The sequence below is a fragment of the Lynx rufus genome, unplaced genomic scaffold (genome assembly GCF_022079265.1).
Source record: "Lynx rufus isolate CCGP_SWC_20201006 ecotype Redwood Valley unplaced genomic scaffold, mLynRuf1.p SCAF_2, whole genome shotgun sequence".
NCBI classification, from domain to species: Eukaryota; Metazoa; Chordata; class Mammalia; order Carnivora; family Felidae; genus Lynx; species Lynx rufus.
In genome coordinates this window covers 143,886,151-143,903,332 of record NW_025814834.1, presented here as the reverse complement: position 1 = coordinate 143,903,332, position 17,182 = coordinate 143,886,151, and the positions used below count along the sequence as shown (strand labels likewise).

Here is a 17,182-nt window from a genome sequence, read left to right as displayed (position 1 = left end):
AGTATTTAATGAAAAACATAGTATACAATTAAAATGGCTTAAAAACTAAATTAAGCTCAACCTCTCTGCAGAGTCACCAAAAAAATAGAATTATCCTCAAAACAACTCTAATAAGATGAAGGAATACAGGAAAACTATTTTGACTTAGTATAATGTACTTGAAATTATTATACAACAAAAAGACACGTAATAAATATCCTATCCTTGTGTGTGGTGTTATTTAGTAAACCATCAGTGCCTTCCAACAAAAGACATATATCCAAACTATCCACATATTCATGTTTTCTTTCTTGAATATCAATCTGTAGATTTTCAGAGAAGATTTTAAGATTCTGCAATATCATCTATAAATCTACTTACTCTCATCTTCCATTTAAAAAAAAAAAAGCCCCGCCAAACACCAAAAGACTTTGTGAATTCAGCCTTTTCTTTTGACAAACCAAACCTCTTAGACTGTACCTTTATTACTTAATACTTAAAATAATACTACAACAGACGTTACATTAAAAGTACATTAAAAATAATGCAAAACTTTCCACATTTGCCTAGTTATTTTATATTAAACAGAGAGGAAGAAAGAGGTAAAAAGTAGTATCAAAATAAGTCTAAGAACCAAAAGTTTAAGCACAATTCCCCTGTGTTGAAAATCAACACCATGGTGAATTTTTATATGAGCAATCAGTCATTTTGGCTAAACTTCAAGTCATCCTAGGCATTAAAGGAATCATTGACACATTTAATATATGGCTAGAGTCAGGGCAACATTTGAAAGCCATTTTTAAAATGCTATTCAGAATGGATTCTCAATTAGGCTACTTCTAAAGAACATACTTTTTTAGAGACTATATGTAAAGAAAATAAATGGTACCAATGTTACTCTAATAATAACCTCAGTTAAAACTTTAACCTTAAATCTCAAGGACTTGTAGTGATCAATTGTTATGAATAACAAGTTACTTAGTAAAGTAGTAAGGTAGGCAAGCTAAGCAGCCAATATCACAACTTTGGAGACATGTGATAGATTTCTTGAGCCATTATTTAAAATAAAAAATAATACTGTGCATACAACAGAAGCTTGCATACAAAAGTAGTTATTTACTTACTTTTTCTAATGTTTCAATGCGCTGTTTTAAAAGTCTATTTTCTGTGCGTAATCTCTGCAAAAAACAAAAGAAAAAGAAAAAAGAAAGAGACAAACAAACAACAAAAGGTTTGCTTGCAAGCATTCCTGAGATTAAAAGATACCTAAATCATGTCCTTAAAACGTACCACCTTTTATAAATAGGAGAAGTCTAAGAAATGGTTACATTATCTGTCAAATTCTTACAAGTTCAGGGTAGGAAATACATGGCAAAGGAAATGACCACATTTATCACTCCAGCTGTCAATGAATTTTAAATATAAGCTACAATACATAACCCCTTTCTTAAAATACCTATTATGACTCATAGTCAACATTTTCTTATCTTTCTTAACATTCCCATTAGACAGAAAAGATTCCAACTCATTTAGCTCCTACAAAGACTATCTACACAAATAGTATTCAAATGTTTGGGAAATAACTAAGAAATCTGAAAAAGGCAGCTCACAGGATAAATACCAAAAACAAATTATCAGTTTAGGACTAGACCAGCCTTCATTTATTCCTTGTATATGCCAAGTTGCAATATTTCTTACATTGTGAAAATATAAAGATTGAGTTGTTTTCCTCAAATTAATTACTTATGAGTTGTTTTGAATTTTAAAAACATGGGGGCACCTAGCTGGCTCAGTCAGTACAGCATGCAACTATGGATCTCAGGGTAGTGAGTTCAAGCTCCACATTGGGCATGGAGCCTACTTAAGAATAAAAATTTGAAAAAGAAAAAAAAACAGCTTACAAAATGAAAAGCTCTACTTACTGGCATTTCGCCACAGTTCAAACAGTAAAACCAAATTAAAAAAAAAAAACAAAAAAAACTTCACCTAACCACTGACTCCCAAAACCCTATCAAATTATTGCTATTAAGAATTAAAACTAAAAAACTCTACATTAAAAAAATTGTCTCCTTTTTTTTTTATTTATTTTTTTTTTAATTTTTTTTTTTCAACGTTTATTTATTTTTGCGACAGAGAGAGACAGAGCATGAACGGGAGAGGGGCAGAGAGAGAGGGAGACACAGAATCGGAAACAGGCTCCAGGCTCTGAGCCATCTGCCCAGAGCCCGACGCGGGGCTCGAACTCACGGACCGCGAGATCGTGACCTGGCTGAAGTCGGACGCCTAACCGACTGCGCCACCCAGGCGCCCCAAAAATTGTCTCCTTTTTACATATTCCACCAACATAATTTCATATGAATCCTGATATGTTATCCCTTCATTTTAGAATCCTTTATCTCTTTATTGTGCCATCATTATTTCACATTCCCCTTACCTTTTGTACAAATTTACTCCAGAACTCAATCCAGCTTCTTCCAATCCTACCATCCTCTAAATTCCTGCTTTTAAAAAAAAACCTCTTCTATTAACTCAAACTATTATTTTTCCAGTAAAGACTAAAATATAGTTTATATATAACCTATAAAGTCTCAGACCAAGGAAATAAAGATTCTATAAATTATTGTATCTTATTAAGTGGACCACAAACTGGAACATATAAATCTTAGAATTATTACAAACATTTGCAAATTAGGGGGGCCTGGGTGGCTCAGTTGGTTAAGCATCCGACTTCGGCTCAGGTCATGATCTCACAGTTCGTGAGTTGGAGCCCTGCATCAGGCTCTGTGCTGACAGGTGACAGCCTGGAGCCTGCTTGGGATTCTGTGTCTCTGTCTCTCTCTGCCCCTCCCATGCTCATGCTCTCTCTCTCAAGAATAAACATTATACATTAAAAAATAATAATAATAAATTTTGCAAATTAGATTTTCTTGTTCTATCCACTAGAACACATTCAGATGATTTGAAATCATTGTTATTTTATGTGTGACTTCAGACTACAAAATAGCTTGAGGAGAAGGAAGTGTTTTTCATTTCTTGGCTATTCATATTATATTCAGCACAGTGGTTTAGACAAATAAGCAATTAATAGATGTTTTTAAAGTCTGAAAATCCAAAGAAATAAATGGCATTCTCAAAATGGTCTCAACATACTTCATCAACAAAGTAAAATATTGTTTATCCTAGGACTTAGAAAATTAAGTTCAACCAGACAATTGATTGAATAAAGTTAATGTTACAATAAAAATAATGCTAAAGTATCACAAAATTTAGAACTAAAAACATTCACCTGGTTTCCCCCGTCCCCTTTAAATCTTCTGAAATTTTGCTATAAATAATAAGCTAAATTTATTTTTCTCCTAACATTTACCCAAATCATACCCAAATATCTGAAAATGACTTTTTAAATAAACCAATTCCTCATGTATGTGGCATTTATTTCATCATATATTGATAAATATAATAGGCTTTATCGGTATTAAAGACTATTTCAGGATTACCTATTAAGTTTTGAGTGTTTCTTTTTTGAACCAGTACCACAGTATTTTGGTAATTGTACCTTTGTAATCCCCTTTAACATCTGGTGGAGCTAATTTCTTCCATTCTTATATTTTATTTATCCTCCAAAAACCTTAACTACTAGTTTACTAAGTTAGTTAAGATAGTGTGTTTTGAAGTTAGGTAGGTTTAGGTTCAAATACTCCCTCTACCATTAACATTCAGCATCTTAGACTCTCCATTTACTCATCTAGAAACTTAGAGTAGGGGTGCCTGGATGGCTTAGTAGGTTAAAGGCCTGACTTCAGCTCAGGTCATGATCTCACAGTTCATAAGTTGGAGCCCCACATCAGGCTCTGTGCTGACAGCTGAGAGCCTGGAGCCTGCTTTGTATTCAGTGCCCCCCCCCCCCCGCCCATCCCCAGCTTGCACTCTGTCTCTCTCTCAAACATAAACATTAAAAAAAACATTCAGAAACTTTGAGTAATAAAACATACAGTGATATGGGATGAATAAATTTTTCCCATAAATGAGACAGCATAACACCAAAAACTTGATTAATGATAAGCATTGCTCATAATATTGTTGAAGTCAGGCACGAATACTATTTTTTAACTTTTGTCTATTGTTTAAAGTATTCTTTAGATTTTTTTTTTTTTAATTTTTTTTTTTTAACATTTATTTATTTTTGAGACAGAGAGAGACAGAGCATGAACGGGGGGAGGGGCAGAGAGAGAGGGAGACACAGAATCAGAAACAGGCTCCAGGCTCTGAGCCATCAGCCCAGAGCCTGACGCGGGGCTCGAACTCACGGACCGCGAGATCGTGACCTGGCTGAAGTCGGACGCCTAACCAACTGCGCCACCCAGGCGCCCCATTCTTTAGATTTTTTTAATGACTGGATTTGCTAATGAATATTTGATGGGGGAAATCATAACTTTATATAACATGGAGTTCTTTGTGTCTCTCCCCTGTACACAGCTTTTTTAAATGCCTTAATGCAAAGTTTTTCAGTGATGATGTATTTTTCATTTAGGTGGTTCTTACATATGCTTTTATTCTTATTTTAAGTGGAATTTCTTTTTCTCAGATATTTTTGAAATGTTTATTGCTGATATATAGGAAAGTAGACTAAAATCTATCACTTGACTGATTTCTAATTTTTGAGTATCTTTTTAATCATATTTCCCAGAGTGAATTAAGAATGTTTTCTAAACTTTAAAGTAAAAATCATAAAGAACAAGACTAATAGATGCATACACTTAAGAAAAAAGAGAGGGAGAGACATTTTTGCCCTACTAAGTTAGAAAAGAGAAAATGAGATGGAGAGCCAGAATGAAACACCTAATGTAGCCACCAAGGTGTTAGTGGAATAGAAATTCGCTGCCAAAAAGAAGATACCCCGGAAAAACTCTTTAAGAGATTTACTGAATGCATATCAAAAGTCTTAAAAATACTAATATCCTACAATTCAATAATTCTACTTTTTACAACTGGCTAAGAAAACATAAGGTGCCAGAAATCTTTATATGCAAACACTTGAACTATATGCACGCTTTTTAATACCGAAAAATGAAAAAAAAAAACAAAAAACAAAAAACAAAATATACCAAAATAGGAGAATTTTACTTTGTAACAACTCAATTTATTTTTGCCAGCTTACTCATTTTATGAAATAACCTAAACGTAATAATCCTCCTCTTGGACAATTCACTGATCCTATCAACTTTTCACTGTCCCCCACTCTGATGTGCTCTCTTCCCTCTTTACAAAGTTTAATTTCCAATCATCATAGATGATCCCTTGCCTTTATCCTCCCCTTTGCCCACTCTCCCTTAGAAGTTAGCACATTTGCCTGGTAAAACAACTACTGAGTCAACATACTGACAACTCTGTGTCTGCACCTATGCTGGTAAATATGACTGAAGAAAAATAAAAACCATGACGTTTATTTAAATTAACCATCACTAAATTCAGTTGGACTCTTATTTATTTCCTTAGTCTGTTCCTTCTCTCACCCTCTCAGATCACTGTTTCCTACTTGGCACCTCTTTCTTCAAACCAGCAACCCTCCACCCCACTGTCACTCTCAGTTGATAATCTTATTTCTAATTTCACTAAAATAATTGAAGCAATAACAGAACTTTGTAAACTCCCACAACCACATCCTACATCTTACCTACATTTTTCCCATATATTTTAGATTCTCTCATTATTGTGGATTAACTATCCATGTTAGTAGACCAAATCTCCTACCTATGAGCTAAATCCTAATCCCTGATGACTCCAGCAATTACCCCTGAATTCGCCCGTCATGAATTTTTCCTACTCGGTTATCACCATAAAAATGTGGTTATTTCTCCCATCTTAACAAAAAGTAAAGAAAAACCAAAATTTCCTCAATGTCGTGACCCTCTCTCTAAGCTCCTGTCCCATTTCTCTCTTCTTTATAGCAAATCCCTGAAAGGTATCGATACTCCCTATCTCCAATTTTTTCTTGTTTCATTCAAATTTTAGTTCTCACCACTTCTCTGCTCTTTTCCAGTTTATCTCCATGTTGATAAATTCATTTGTTTCTCCATTTTCAGCTCACAAGAATACTCCTTAGCACTGACACAGTAAAATCATTCTTTTTGAAACACTCTTTTCTTTTGGCTTTTAGGATACTATACCTCCCTAGTTTTCTCCAGCTTTGCTCTCATCTTTCCAACTTAAATGTTGGCTTACTCTCAGGCTCAGCTCTTGAACTCTCTTCTCTATTTCATTTACACTCATCCCCCAGGTAATCTCATCCACTCTCATGGCTTTTACTGTCATCATTCTGTCAATAACTGCAAAATTCATATTTTAAGTCTGTCCTCTCTTAAATTCAACTCTGAATATTCAAGGCTCTACTTGAATATCTCCTAGGCTTCTGATACTTAAAATATCTCAAATTGGGCTCCTGATATTCGTCCCCAAACCAGATCCTCCTGTAGATTTCTCCATCTCAAGTAGTGGAAACTCCATTTTTCTACATACTAAAGCCAAAATGCTCACTTCCTAACCCTCTCACACCTCCACAATCAACTTGTCAGCTTTATCTTTAAAATCTATTCAGAAAACAATCACTTCTTACCAAGTCAGTACAAGCCACCATCATCTCTTCCCTGCAGTACTTCATCAGCCTCTACTTAGTTTTCCTGTCCCCTGCAATCTACTCCCAACACAGCAGCCAGAGGGATCCAATGAAAACTTCAGTCAGATCTTCTCTTCCTCCACTAATACCCCAAATGGTTCTCCAAATTAAAAGCCAAAGTCTTCACATGTTCAACAACCTACACTATCTGCATTGCACAACATCTTACCTCCTGTCACTTTCCTCATCATGCATATTGTCCCATCCACCATGGTCTCCTTATTATTCCTCATGGGGTACAGTCCTGACCAGATTCTGCTCTCCTTCAAGATACCTATATATCTAGCTCTCTCACTTCCTTCAGATCTTTATTCAAAAATAATCTGGTCAACTTCTCTAAATTTTTAATCCAAAAACTACCATTTTATTCTCCCTTACCTGAGGGTTTTTTTTTTCCTCCATTTAACACTTATCATCATCTAAAATATTACATATTTTACTTTTTTGTTTATTGTCTGACTTCCATACTAGAATGCAAGCTCCATGAGCACATAAATTGGTATATATCAGAAACACATATCTAGTGCCTGGAACACTGCTTGGACATGTAGTAGGACCTGCAAGTATCTTTTAAATGGATGACTTCTTGAATAAATCCCTTTGGATATTATTACATAGTCATTAGTTTTTTAATGAAAAGTTTGTGATGCTACAGAAAACTGGGCATTCAAATCCTTCTCATATCACAATGCATTAAGTCTCTTTTGGAAAGCAGCACAGTGCATACAATGAGGAATATATATGGGTCTTAGTAAAACATAAATCAGAATTCAAATCCTTGACTTTCACCATTTCCTAGCAATGTGACCACTAGCATATTTTTGAACTTACTGAAGCTCAAAAAGATGAGTCAAGAACCCTCTCATGAGGTTATCAGAAGAGTAAAAGTAGATGATGCCTGTAAAGGACCCTTTACATATTAAGTGTTAAATAAATGTGTCATTACTATAACACTTCACACTGACTGTTAAATATAATTCCTGGGTAATTCAAATAACATTTATTTTTTTATGCCAAGCAGTGAATACACAGTGTTTTTACATTATTCTCTGTTTTCCAGCATATCTAGAATACTTCATAATTTAACTTCTGGCTAAAAACCAGTCAGAATCTCTAACTCCTCCTATTTGTAGGGCTTAAAACTCTATGTTCCTAAAGCACAAAATTTAAATATGAATATTAGATTATTAATTCATATGTCAGTCTTAAATAGAGTGGGGGAATAAAGGTTTTTCTTTTTTAAAGATTTGTGAGGTACCCTAATATAAGCTAGAATTGTAATATTTCTTACCTCCTCCCCCTCAGGTGGAACATCAATAGATTGGAAGAAGATACTGATAAAGCTGTTTCTATTAACAAAAAATTTCACACAATAAAATGTAAGCTTCTCCATATGAAACCATTATTAACAAAATCTTTCTATAATACGAGAGGGGGTAGAAAATACTTAAAAGTTACATTTTCATCAGAGAGCTTCCAGATACAACTCTAATAATAAAAAGTTAACAACCCCAAGGTCTTAGAATTTAAAAAAAAAAAAAAAAAAAGGAAACCTTAACACATCAATGGCTGATTTTTTACTTCCGTATCAAAACATCAAATAATTTGATGATCATATACTATTTGCTTGTGTAAAAAACAGTGTAAGATTCTCTCCGATGGTTTTTGAGGAGGACCAAGGCAAGAAAGCACTAGTTTAAGAGAACTCATTTATTTACACAAGGGACCTTGGGGGGAAGGGAAAAGGGAATGATTAAGTAAATGGCACATCCCTTTGGAGAGAAAGGCTCAAATAATACATGGATAACTAACTGTAAATGAGATGGTCATCTGATTATGACTGAGATGAGTTGCCAGGTTCAAGTAAAACATCAGAGAGACTCAAGCTTATATAAAGTAAAACAAAAAGTAGAGTACAAAAATTATTGTGGCTTTGTCCTTTGGGGGGCAGAAGTGAAGAAAGAGATGAAAATGGTACAAGAGTAAGAAAAAAACAACATGGAAACAAAATTTTATAAAAGAACAAACTACCTGACATCAGCAGACTTTATTTATCCAATGTGTTGACTAACTTTTTGAACTTTCATTTTCCCCCACCGAGATTCTTCTCTATAAATACTTATGCCATCTGTTTTTCCCTAAGACACATGGAGCTGGCATTCAAAAGTATTCTGTGAGGTATATGAACTATAAAACTTCCCCGAAAACTCAAGTTTGAAAAAAAATTCAAATACAAGATAAACTGTGCTAAAGATCTTTCTGAAAAGGCCTCTTGGTATTACTACTATTCATGCCATTTAAGTTTAGAAGAAATTTCTTTAAGAGCAAAGATGGTTCAGGGGCGCCTGGGTGGCTCAGTCGGTTGAGCGTCCGACTTCAGCTCAGGTCACCATCTCACGGTTCGTGAGTTCCAGCCCCGCGTCAGGCTCTGGGCTGATGGCTCAGAGCCTGGAGCCTGCTTCCGATTCTGTGTCTCCCTCTCTCTCTGCCCCTCCCCCATTCATGCTCTGTCTCTCTCTGTCTCAAAAATAAACATTAAAAAAAATTTATAAAAAAAAAAGAGCAAAGATGGTTCATAGATCTGTGATTTTTTTTTTTTCTTTGCAATCACATAGCATGGTGAAATGAACAGGATGGCTTCCCATCCTCAGATTCTTGATTTGCAGTTCCGAATATTCGTGGTGTGCGATAACCCATACTCTCTCCCCACTCATCAGGATGACGTACTTTTCCACTTTCAGTAGGTTGAAGTGGAGGGTATGATTTAATATTACTCTTACTCATGGTACCTAAAAGAAAAGCAAATGGTAGAGCAGCAGTTGGGTGACAGAATTTTTTAAAAGGAGGGAAAAACATCCACACAGGTCTTTTCCTTCTCTCTCTCAAAAATGTAGAAGTATCTATTTCCAATTGACAGGGAATACTGATAGAAATGAAAATAAAACACCTAGAAAAGGGAGACAGATGAGAAAGAGGTCACAAAGAAAAATAGGAGTGGTTGTCTCCAAAGAGGCTTTTGAGGAGGACCATGGCCAAGAAAGAATGCCAATTTAATAGAACTCATTCCCTTAATTGTAAAAAGGGCCTGTGGAATGTGAGTAATGAAGTGGTATTTTACAGCAAAGGTGAATTAAGACATGGCTAATTAAGTATAAGTAAGGTGATTAATCATCTAATGCCTTGCCAGGTCTAAATCAAAACTCAGACACATTAAGAGTTAAAAAAAAAAAAAAAGGTGGGGACACTCACAAAACTTATTTTATTTGCATGTGCGTGTGTGTGTTAAGGGGGAGAATACAGACACATAAGAAATTGGATGAGTCACTGAGTTCCTTCATTAACTCATGCTTCTTACTCATTATCCCCATCCTAAAATATCAGCATAAAGCCAATACAACTATCCTTAACTCCCAGCTCAAACAACGCCAAAGATCCTCAGCTTAAGAATTTCTAGCCTAAAGGGGGGACAAATAAGAATTTTAAGGTATATATAGGATTATATATCCCTTAAGTTGGCAATCTACCTATTTCTGTGGAGAGTTCAAAAGTATAACCTTGGCTTACAGATGAGAAAATTCAATTAGCCCAAGTTTCCCGCAGCTCTAAGGCAGCCATGATTAGTTCTGGTGCAACGAGTTTGATCTACCTTAGACTACACTACTGTTAATCTATGCATGTTATGGAATAACTTCTCTGCAATTTTTTAAAATACGCTTAAATGGACTGATAATTATCTTCCCCACAAAAGTATTTTCTCCTGGTGGCCCATCAACAAATCTGGAAATAAAGCTGCTCTCACACTAGAATGAAAACCCCTTGTTACATTATTCTGGTTTTTGAAAGGTTCATTTTTAACTATAATCTAGTGGGATGGTAAATCAATTTACCAGTAAGTCAATATAAACATTATTGCTAAATTTGCTCCAGAAAATAAATGTCAAATATATCAACATAACCAATATATAGATAGATATATATATACATATAGATATAGATATAAAAAACACTGACTTCAATAAATTTATGTTTCGTACTTTTAAAAGTCCTGAGATGCTTACTTTAATTTCAACTTGCTCTTCCATTTCTTTAGTTTTTATTGTAGTATATTCCTTTTCAAGCCTATGAAGGAAAAAAAACAAATAAAGGTATGTTTTCACTCCCATATAGTTACTAAATTAAAAAGTTTTAAACCACATATTAACACAAAATATAATTCACTAGGTTCCCCCAACTTGTAACTTGAGATACTTCATTTTAGAAAAATCATCTGAATAGTTACATGGATTCCTACCAAAAAAAGTTACTTTACAAATAACAAAAAATGAGACCCACACAAAAATGAACTTTAGAAAGTGATATATACAATGCACCAAAGAAGTGAGTTTACAGATTATATTCTAAACTGAACAGTCCTAAACTTATTAAAAGAACTGTCAGTCTTCCTCAAATTAAAATATACTGGTAGAGTTCAATTGGAATTTAACCAAAACAAGTACAAAAAGGGACTGTAAAAAACTTATAATGGGGAAAACAAACAACTCTTCTTAACAAAAGGATTCGTAAACATATAAAGAATGAGGTGAATATAAAAGTCACCACTAGAATTTCACAGCAACCCTCACAGGCAAGAAAAATCAATGGACACTAAAATTAGTGGGTAAAAGTTTAAGCATAGACTCAAAAGTATCTCTCTCAGAATATTTAGAAATGACAAGTGGAAAAACAGTAAATTTGTAGTATAGTATCCTAGTAGACAGCACCTAAACCAACTGATTAAGGTTAACACCACCAATGATACATAGTGACATCTTGCACCCCGTTAAGATGTATCAAGAACAGTACCTCACCTCTATGATATCCTTCCAAAGAATGCATATCCTCAATCTAATCAAGAGAAATCATCAAACAAACCAAAACCAACAAACCACTGAACACCTCACTTCCGAAGTATCAAGGTCACGAGGGGCACCTGGGTGGATCGGCCAGTTAAGTGTCCAAAATAAGCTCAGGTCATGATCTCACAGTTCGTGAGTCCAAGCCCCATGTCAGACTCTGTGCTGATAGCTCAGAGCCTGGAACTTGCTTCGGATTCTGTGTCCCTCTCTCTCTGCCCCTCCCCTGCTTGTGCCGTTTCTCTCTCAAAAACAAAACATTAAGGGGCACCTAGGTGGCTGGGTTGGTTAAGTATCCAACTTCGGCTCAGGTCATGATCTCATGGTCCATGAGGTCGATCCCACAATGGGCTCTGTGCTAACACCTCAGAGCTTGGAGCCTGCTTCAGATTCTGTATCTCCCTCTCTGTCTGCCCCTCTCCCATTTGCACTCTCTCTCTCTCTCAAAAATAAACATTAAAAAAAAATTTTTTTTTTAAGTATCAAAGTCACAAAAGATAAAGACTGAAGAAGTATCACTAATTGTAGGAGAGTAAGAAAAAACAAACACTAGAACAAACAATCCTAAAATTTTTATAGAACCACAAAAGACCCAGAATAGCCAACACAATCAGAAAAAAGAAAACCAAAGCTGGAGGCATCACAATCCCAGACTTCAAGCTGTATTACAAAGCTGTAATCATCAAGACAGTATGGTACTGGCACAAGAACAGACACTCAGATCAATGGAACAGAACAGAGAACCCACAAATGGACCCACAAACATATGGCCAACTAATCTTTCACAAAGCAGGAAAGAATATCCAATGGAATAAAGACAGTCTCTGCAGCAAGTGGTGATGGGAAAACTGGACAGCAACATGCAGAAGAATGAATCTGGACCACATGTAGAAGTTTGAAACTGGACCACTTTCTTACACCATACACAAAAATAAACTGAAAGTGGATGAAAGACCTAATAATGTAAGACAGGAAGCCATCAAAATCCTTGAGGAGAAAGCAGGCAAAAACCTCTTTGACCACAGCAACAGCAACTTCTTACTCAACACGTCTCCAGAGGCAAGGGAAACAAAAGCAAAAACGAACCACTGGGACCTCATCAAAATAAAAAGCTTCTGCACAGCGAAGGAAACTATCAGCAGAACTAAAAGGCAACTGACAGAATGGGAGAAGATATCTGCAAACGACATATCAGATAAAGGGTTAGTATCCAAAATCTATAAATAACTTATTAAACTCAACACCAAAAAAAAACAAAGAATCCAGTGAAATGGGCAGAAGACATGAATAGACACTTCTACAAAGAAGACATCCAGATGGCCAACCAACACATGAAAAAATGCTCAACTTCACTCATCATCCGGGATATACAAAGCAAAACCACAAAGAGATACCACCTTACACCTGTCAGAATGGCTAACATTAACAACTGAGGCAACAACAGATCTTGGCGAGGATGTGGATAAAGAGGATCTCTTTTGCACTGCTGGTGGGAATGCAAACTGATGCGGCCACTCTGGAAAACAGTCTGGAGGTTCCTCAAAAAACTAAAACTAGAACTACCTTACGACACAGCAATTGTACTACTAGGTATTTATCCACAGGATACAAGTGTGCTGTCTCAAAGGGACACACGCACCCCAATGTTTACAGCAACACTATCAACAATAGCCAAAGTATGGAAAGAGCCCAAATGTCCATCGAAGGATGAATGGATAAAGAAGATGTGGTATATGTATACAATGGAGTATTACTCAGCAGTTAAAAAGAATGAAATCTTGCCATTTGCAACTACATGGATGGAACTGGAGGGTATCATGCTAAGTGAAATTAGAGAAAGACAAATATCATGACTTCACTCATATGAGGACTTTACGATACAAAACAGATGAACATATGGGAAGGGAAGCAAAAATCATATAAAAACAGGGAGGGGGACAAAACTTAAGAGACTCTTAAATATAGCAAACAGAGGGTTGCTGGAGGGGTTGTGGGAGGACGAATGGGCTAAATGGGGAAGGAGCATTAAGGAATCTACTCCTGAAATCATACTGCACCATATGCTAACTAACTTGGATGTAAATTTAAAAATTATTAACTAAAAAAAAGAAAGAAAAATAACAAGCAAATGCAATGTACTATTTTTGCAGCTCTGCTCTAAGTGTAAAATTATCTTTACAAGATGTATAGGCCATACAAAAATTACTCCAAGTTACTCTTAGGTCTTACTGTGGACCAAAAATGTTAATAACAAATTTAACCACTAGGCGCTGAGTGGCTCAGGTGGTTGAGAATCCTACTCTTACTTTCAGCCCAGGTCATGATCTCACGGTTTGTGAGTCTGAGCCCTACATCAAGCTCTGCATGGACACTGCAGAGCCTGCTTAGATTTCTCTCTCGGCCTCTACCCTCCTCACATTCTCTCTCTCAAAATAAACAAATAAACTTTAAAAAAATTTTTTAATAAAAAAATAAAAAGTAACAAGTTTAACTACTCCTAATACTAACAAGACCAGGCCCCCAAAAACTTATATAACTACTGTCAAAAATCAAATTCTCCCTCAAAGGATAAAAAATCTATTATTTACTATAAAGTCTCATTTAACTGATAACTTTTTTTTTACTGTGATAAAATACACATAGCAAAATTTATCATCAACCATTTTTAATATACAGTTCAGTGATATTTAATATATTTATAATGTGCAACCAACACCACCATCATGTCCATAGTTCTTTTTTTTCATCTTATGAAACTGAAACTCTATACCCTTGAAACAATAAAATCCCATTCCTCCCTCTCACTAGGTCCTGGCAAAACCATTTTACATTCTGTCTCTATAAATTTGAAAATAGTAAGTATATCATATAAATGGAATCACACAGTATTTGTCCTATTGTGACTAGCTTATTTTACCCAGCATAATGTCCCCAAGTTTCATCTATATTATACCTGTGTTGAGAAACTTTTTATGTGCTTATTGATCATTTGTATTTCTTCTTTGGAGAAATGCCTACTCAAGACTTTTGCCAATTTTGAATCCAGTTGTTTTTTGCTTCTGAGGTTTAGGGGTTCTCTATACATTGTCGATATTAGTCCCTCATCAGACACATGATTTGCAAATATCTTCTCTCATTCTGTGGGTTGCCTTGTTAGTCTAGTGAGAGTGTCTTGGGATGTGCAAAATGTTTTAATTTTCTCAAAGGTCAATTTGTTTATCTTTTCTTTTGTTGCCCGAGACTTTGCTGTCAAATCCAAGAAGTCATTGTCAAATGTAATTCTAAGCTTTTGTCCAATGTTTTCATCTAAGAGTTTTATAGTTTCAATTCTTACATTTAAATATTTGATCCATTTTGACTTTTTAAATTTTTTTAAATGTTTATTTATCTTTGAGAAAGAGGGAGAGACAGAGTGCAAACAGGGTAGGGGAAGAGAGAGGGAGACATGAATCCAAAGCAGGCTCTAGGCTCAGAGCTGTAAGCACAGAGCCCAACACAGGGTTCAAACTCACAAACTGCAAAATCAGAACCCAAGCAAAAGTCGGATGCTTAACCAACTGAGCTTAACCCAGGCACCACAATCCATTTTGACATATTTTGTGTATGTTGTTAAATAAGGGTCCAACTTTATTCTTTTGCATGTGGATATCCAGTTTTCCCAGTATCATTTGCTGAAGAGACAGTCCTTTCCCTAGGGAATGGTTTTAGCACCTTTGTCAAAAATCATTTGATCATATATGTGAGGGGTTATTTCTTGGAGCTCTTTGGTCTATACATCTATCTTTATTTCAGTACCCTGTTTTGATTATGATAGCTTGGTAGTAAGCTTGGAAATCAAGAAGCATGAGCCCTCAAGCTTTGTAGTCCTTTTTAAGATGGTTTTAGCTATTTGGGTTCTTTCAGTTTATTTATTAATTTTAGGATGGAGTTTTCTATTTCTGCAAAAATATCATTGGGATTTTGAGAGGGACTGCACTGACTCTGTAGGTCACGTTGGGTAATACTGATGTGTTAACAATATTAAGTCTTCTTCTAATCAATGAACATGGAATATGCTTCCATTTATTTATGTTCTCTTTCAGAAACATTCTGCTAGTTTTCATTGTACACGTCTTTCACTTCCTTGGTTAATTCTTAAATATTTTAGTCTTGGGAAAAAAAGAAAAGAGGGAAACAAACCACAAAAGACTCTTAATGATAGAGAACAAACTCGGGGTTGACAGAGGGAGGTGCATGGGAGATGTGCTAGATGGGTGAAGGGTACTAAGGAAGGCACTTGTGTTCAGCTCTGGGTGTTGTATCTAAGTGATGAATTACTGAATTCTACTCCTGAAACCGTAATTGCACTGAATGTTAACTAAAATATAAATTTCTTTAAAAAGGGTGAAAGAAATATTTTATGATTTTTGATACTATTGCAAATGGAATAATTTTCTTAATTTCCAAGTTGTTCATTGCTAATGTACAGAAATGCAACTAATTTTGTTTACTGCTAGTTAGTTGCATGTGTTTATCAGCTCTGGGTTTTTTTTGTTTTGGTAGAAGAGTTTTTCTATATATAAGATCATGTTGTCTGTCAACAGATAATTTTACTTTTTCCTTTCCAATTTGGATGACTATTTCTTTTCCCCTTTATTTCTTTTGCTACTTCCAATACTATGTTTAACAGAAATTGCATTATCAAGGATCCTTGCCTTGTTCTTGATCTTAGGAGAAAAACTTCTAGTCTTTCACCACTGAGTATGATGTTTGCTGTGGGTTTTTCATATATGGGAATGGCTTTTATTTTGTTGAGGTAGTTTCCTTGTATTCCTACTCTGTTATGTGTTTCTATCATGGTAGGATGTTGAGTTTTGTAAAAAACTACACGGATAAATTTTTGTATGTTGAACTATCCTTGCATTCCAGGAATAAAACCCATGTGACAGTGGTGTATAGTCCTTTTAGTGTGTTGCTGAATTTGGTTTATTCAGTATTTTGTTGAGGACTTTTACATCAATGTTTACAAGGAATATTTACCCATAGTATTCTTTTCATGTAGTACCTTTATCTGGTTTTGTTATCAGGTAATGCTGACCTCATAAAATGAGTTAGGAGGTATTCCCTCCTATTTTTTGAAAAAGTTTGAAAATATGTTAGTCCTTCTTTAAATGTGTAGTAGGGGCACCTGGGTGGCTCAGTCAGTTAAGCATCCAATTTCAACTCAGGTCATGATCTTGCAGTTCGTGGGTTCAAGCCCCATGTTGGGCTCTGTGCTGACAGCTCATAGCCTGGAGCCTGCTTTGGATTCATGTCTACCTCTCTCTCTGCTCCTCCCCCACTGTGCTCTGTCTCTCCCTCAAAAGTAAAATAACATTTAAAAAAAAAAAAAAAAAAACGTGTAGTAGAATTCACCAGTTAAGCCAACAGGGTTTTCTTGTCCAGAGACTTTTGATTACTGATTCAATTACCTTACTAGTTATAGATCTACTCAGATTTTCCATTTCTTTCTGATTTAGTCTTTGTGCGTGCGTGTGTGTGTGTGTGTGTATGAGTCATAATCACTTTTTAAGATATTTTAAAAATTTTTTAAATTTTAACTCCAGTGTAGTTAACATACAGCATTATATTAGTTTTAGGTATACAATATCTACTCTTA

General features: G+C 35.3%; 1 protein-coding gene across 1 annotated transcript in view; it reads right to left on the bottom strand.

The window, feature by feature from the left end:
- EVI5 (ecotropic viral integration site 5) overlaps positions 1-17,182 on the bottom strand; it is a 240,691-nt gene that overhangs the window by 120,384 nt on the left and 103,125 nt on the right. The window contains exons 10-11 of the mRNA XM_047086056.1: positions 10,711-10,771; positions 1,104-1,157 (exon numbers count right to left, since the gene is read on the bottom strand). Of these exons, the coding sequence (XP_046942012.1) occupies positions 1,104-1,157; positions 10,711-10,771 (115 nt within the window). The remainder of the gene's footprint in view (positions 1-1,103; positions 1,158-10,710; positions 10,772-17,182) is intronic.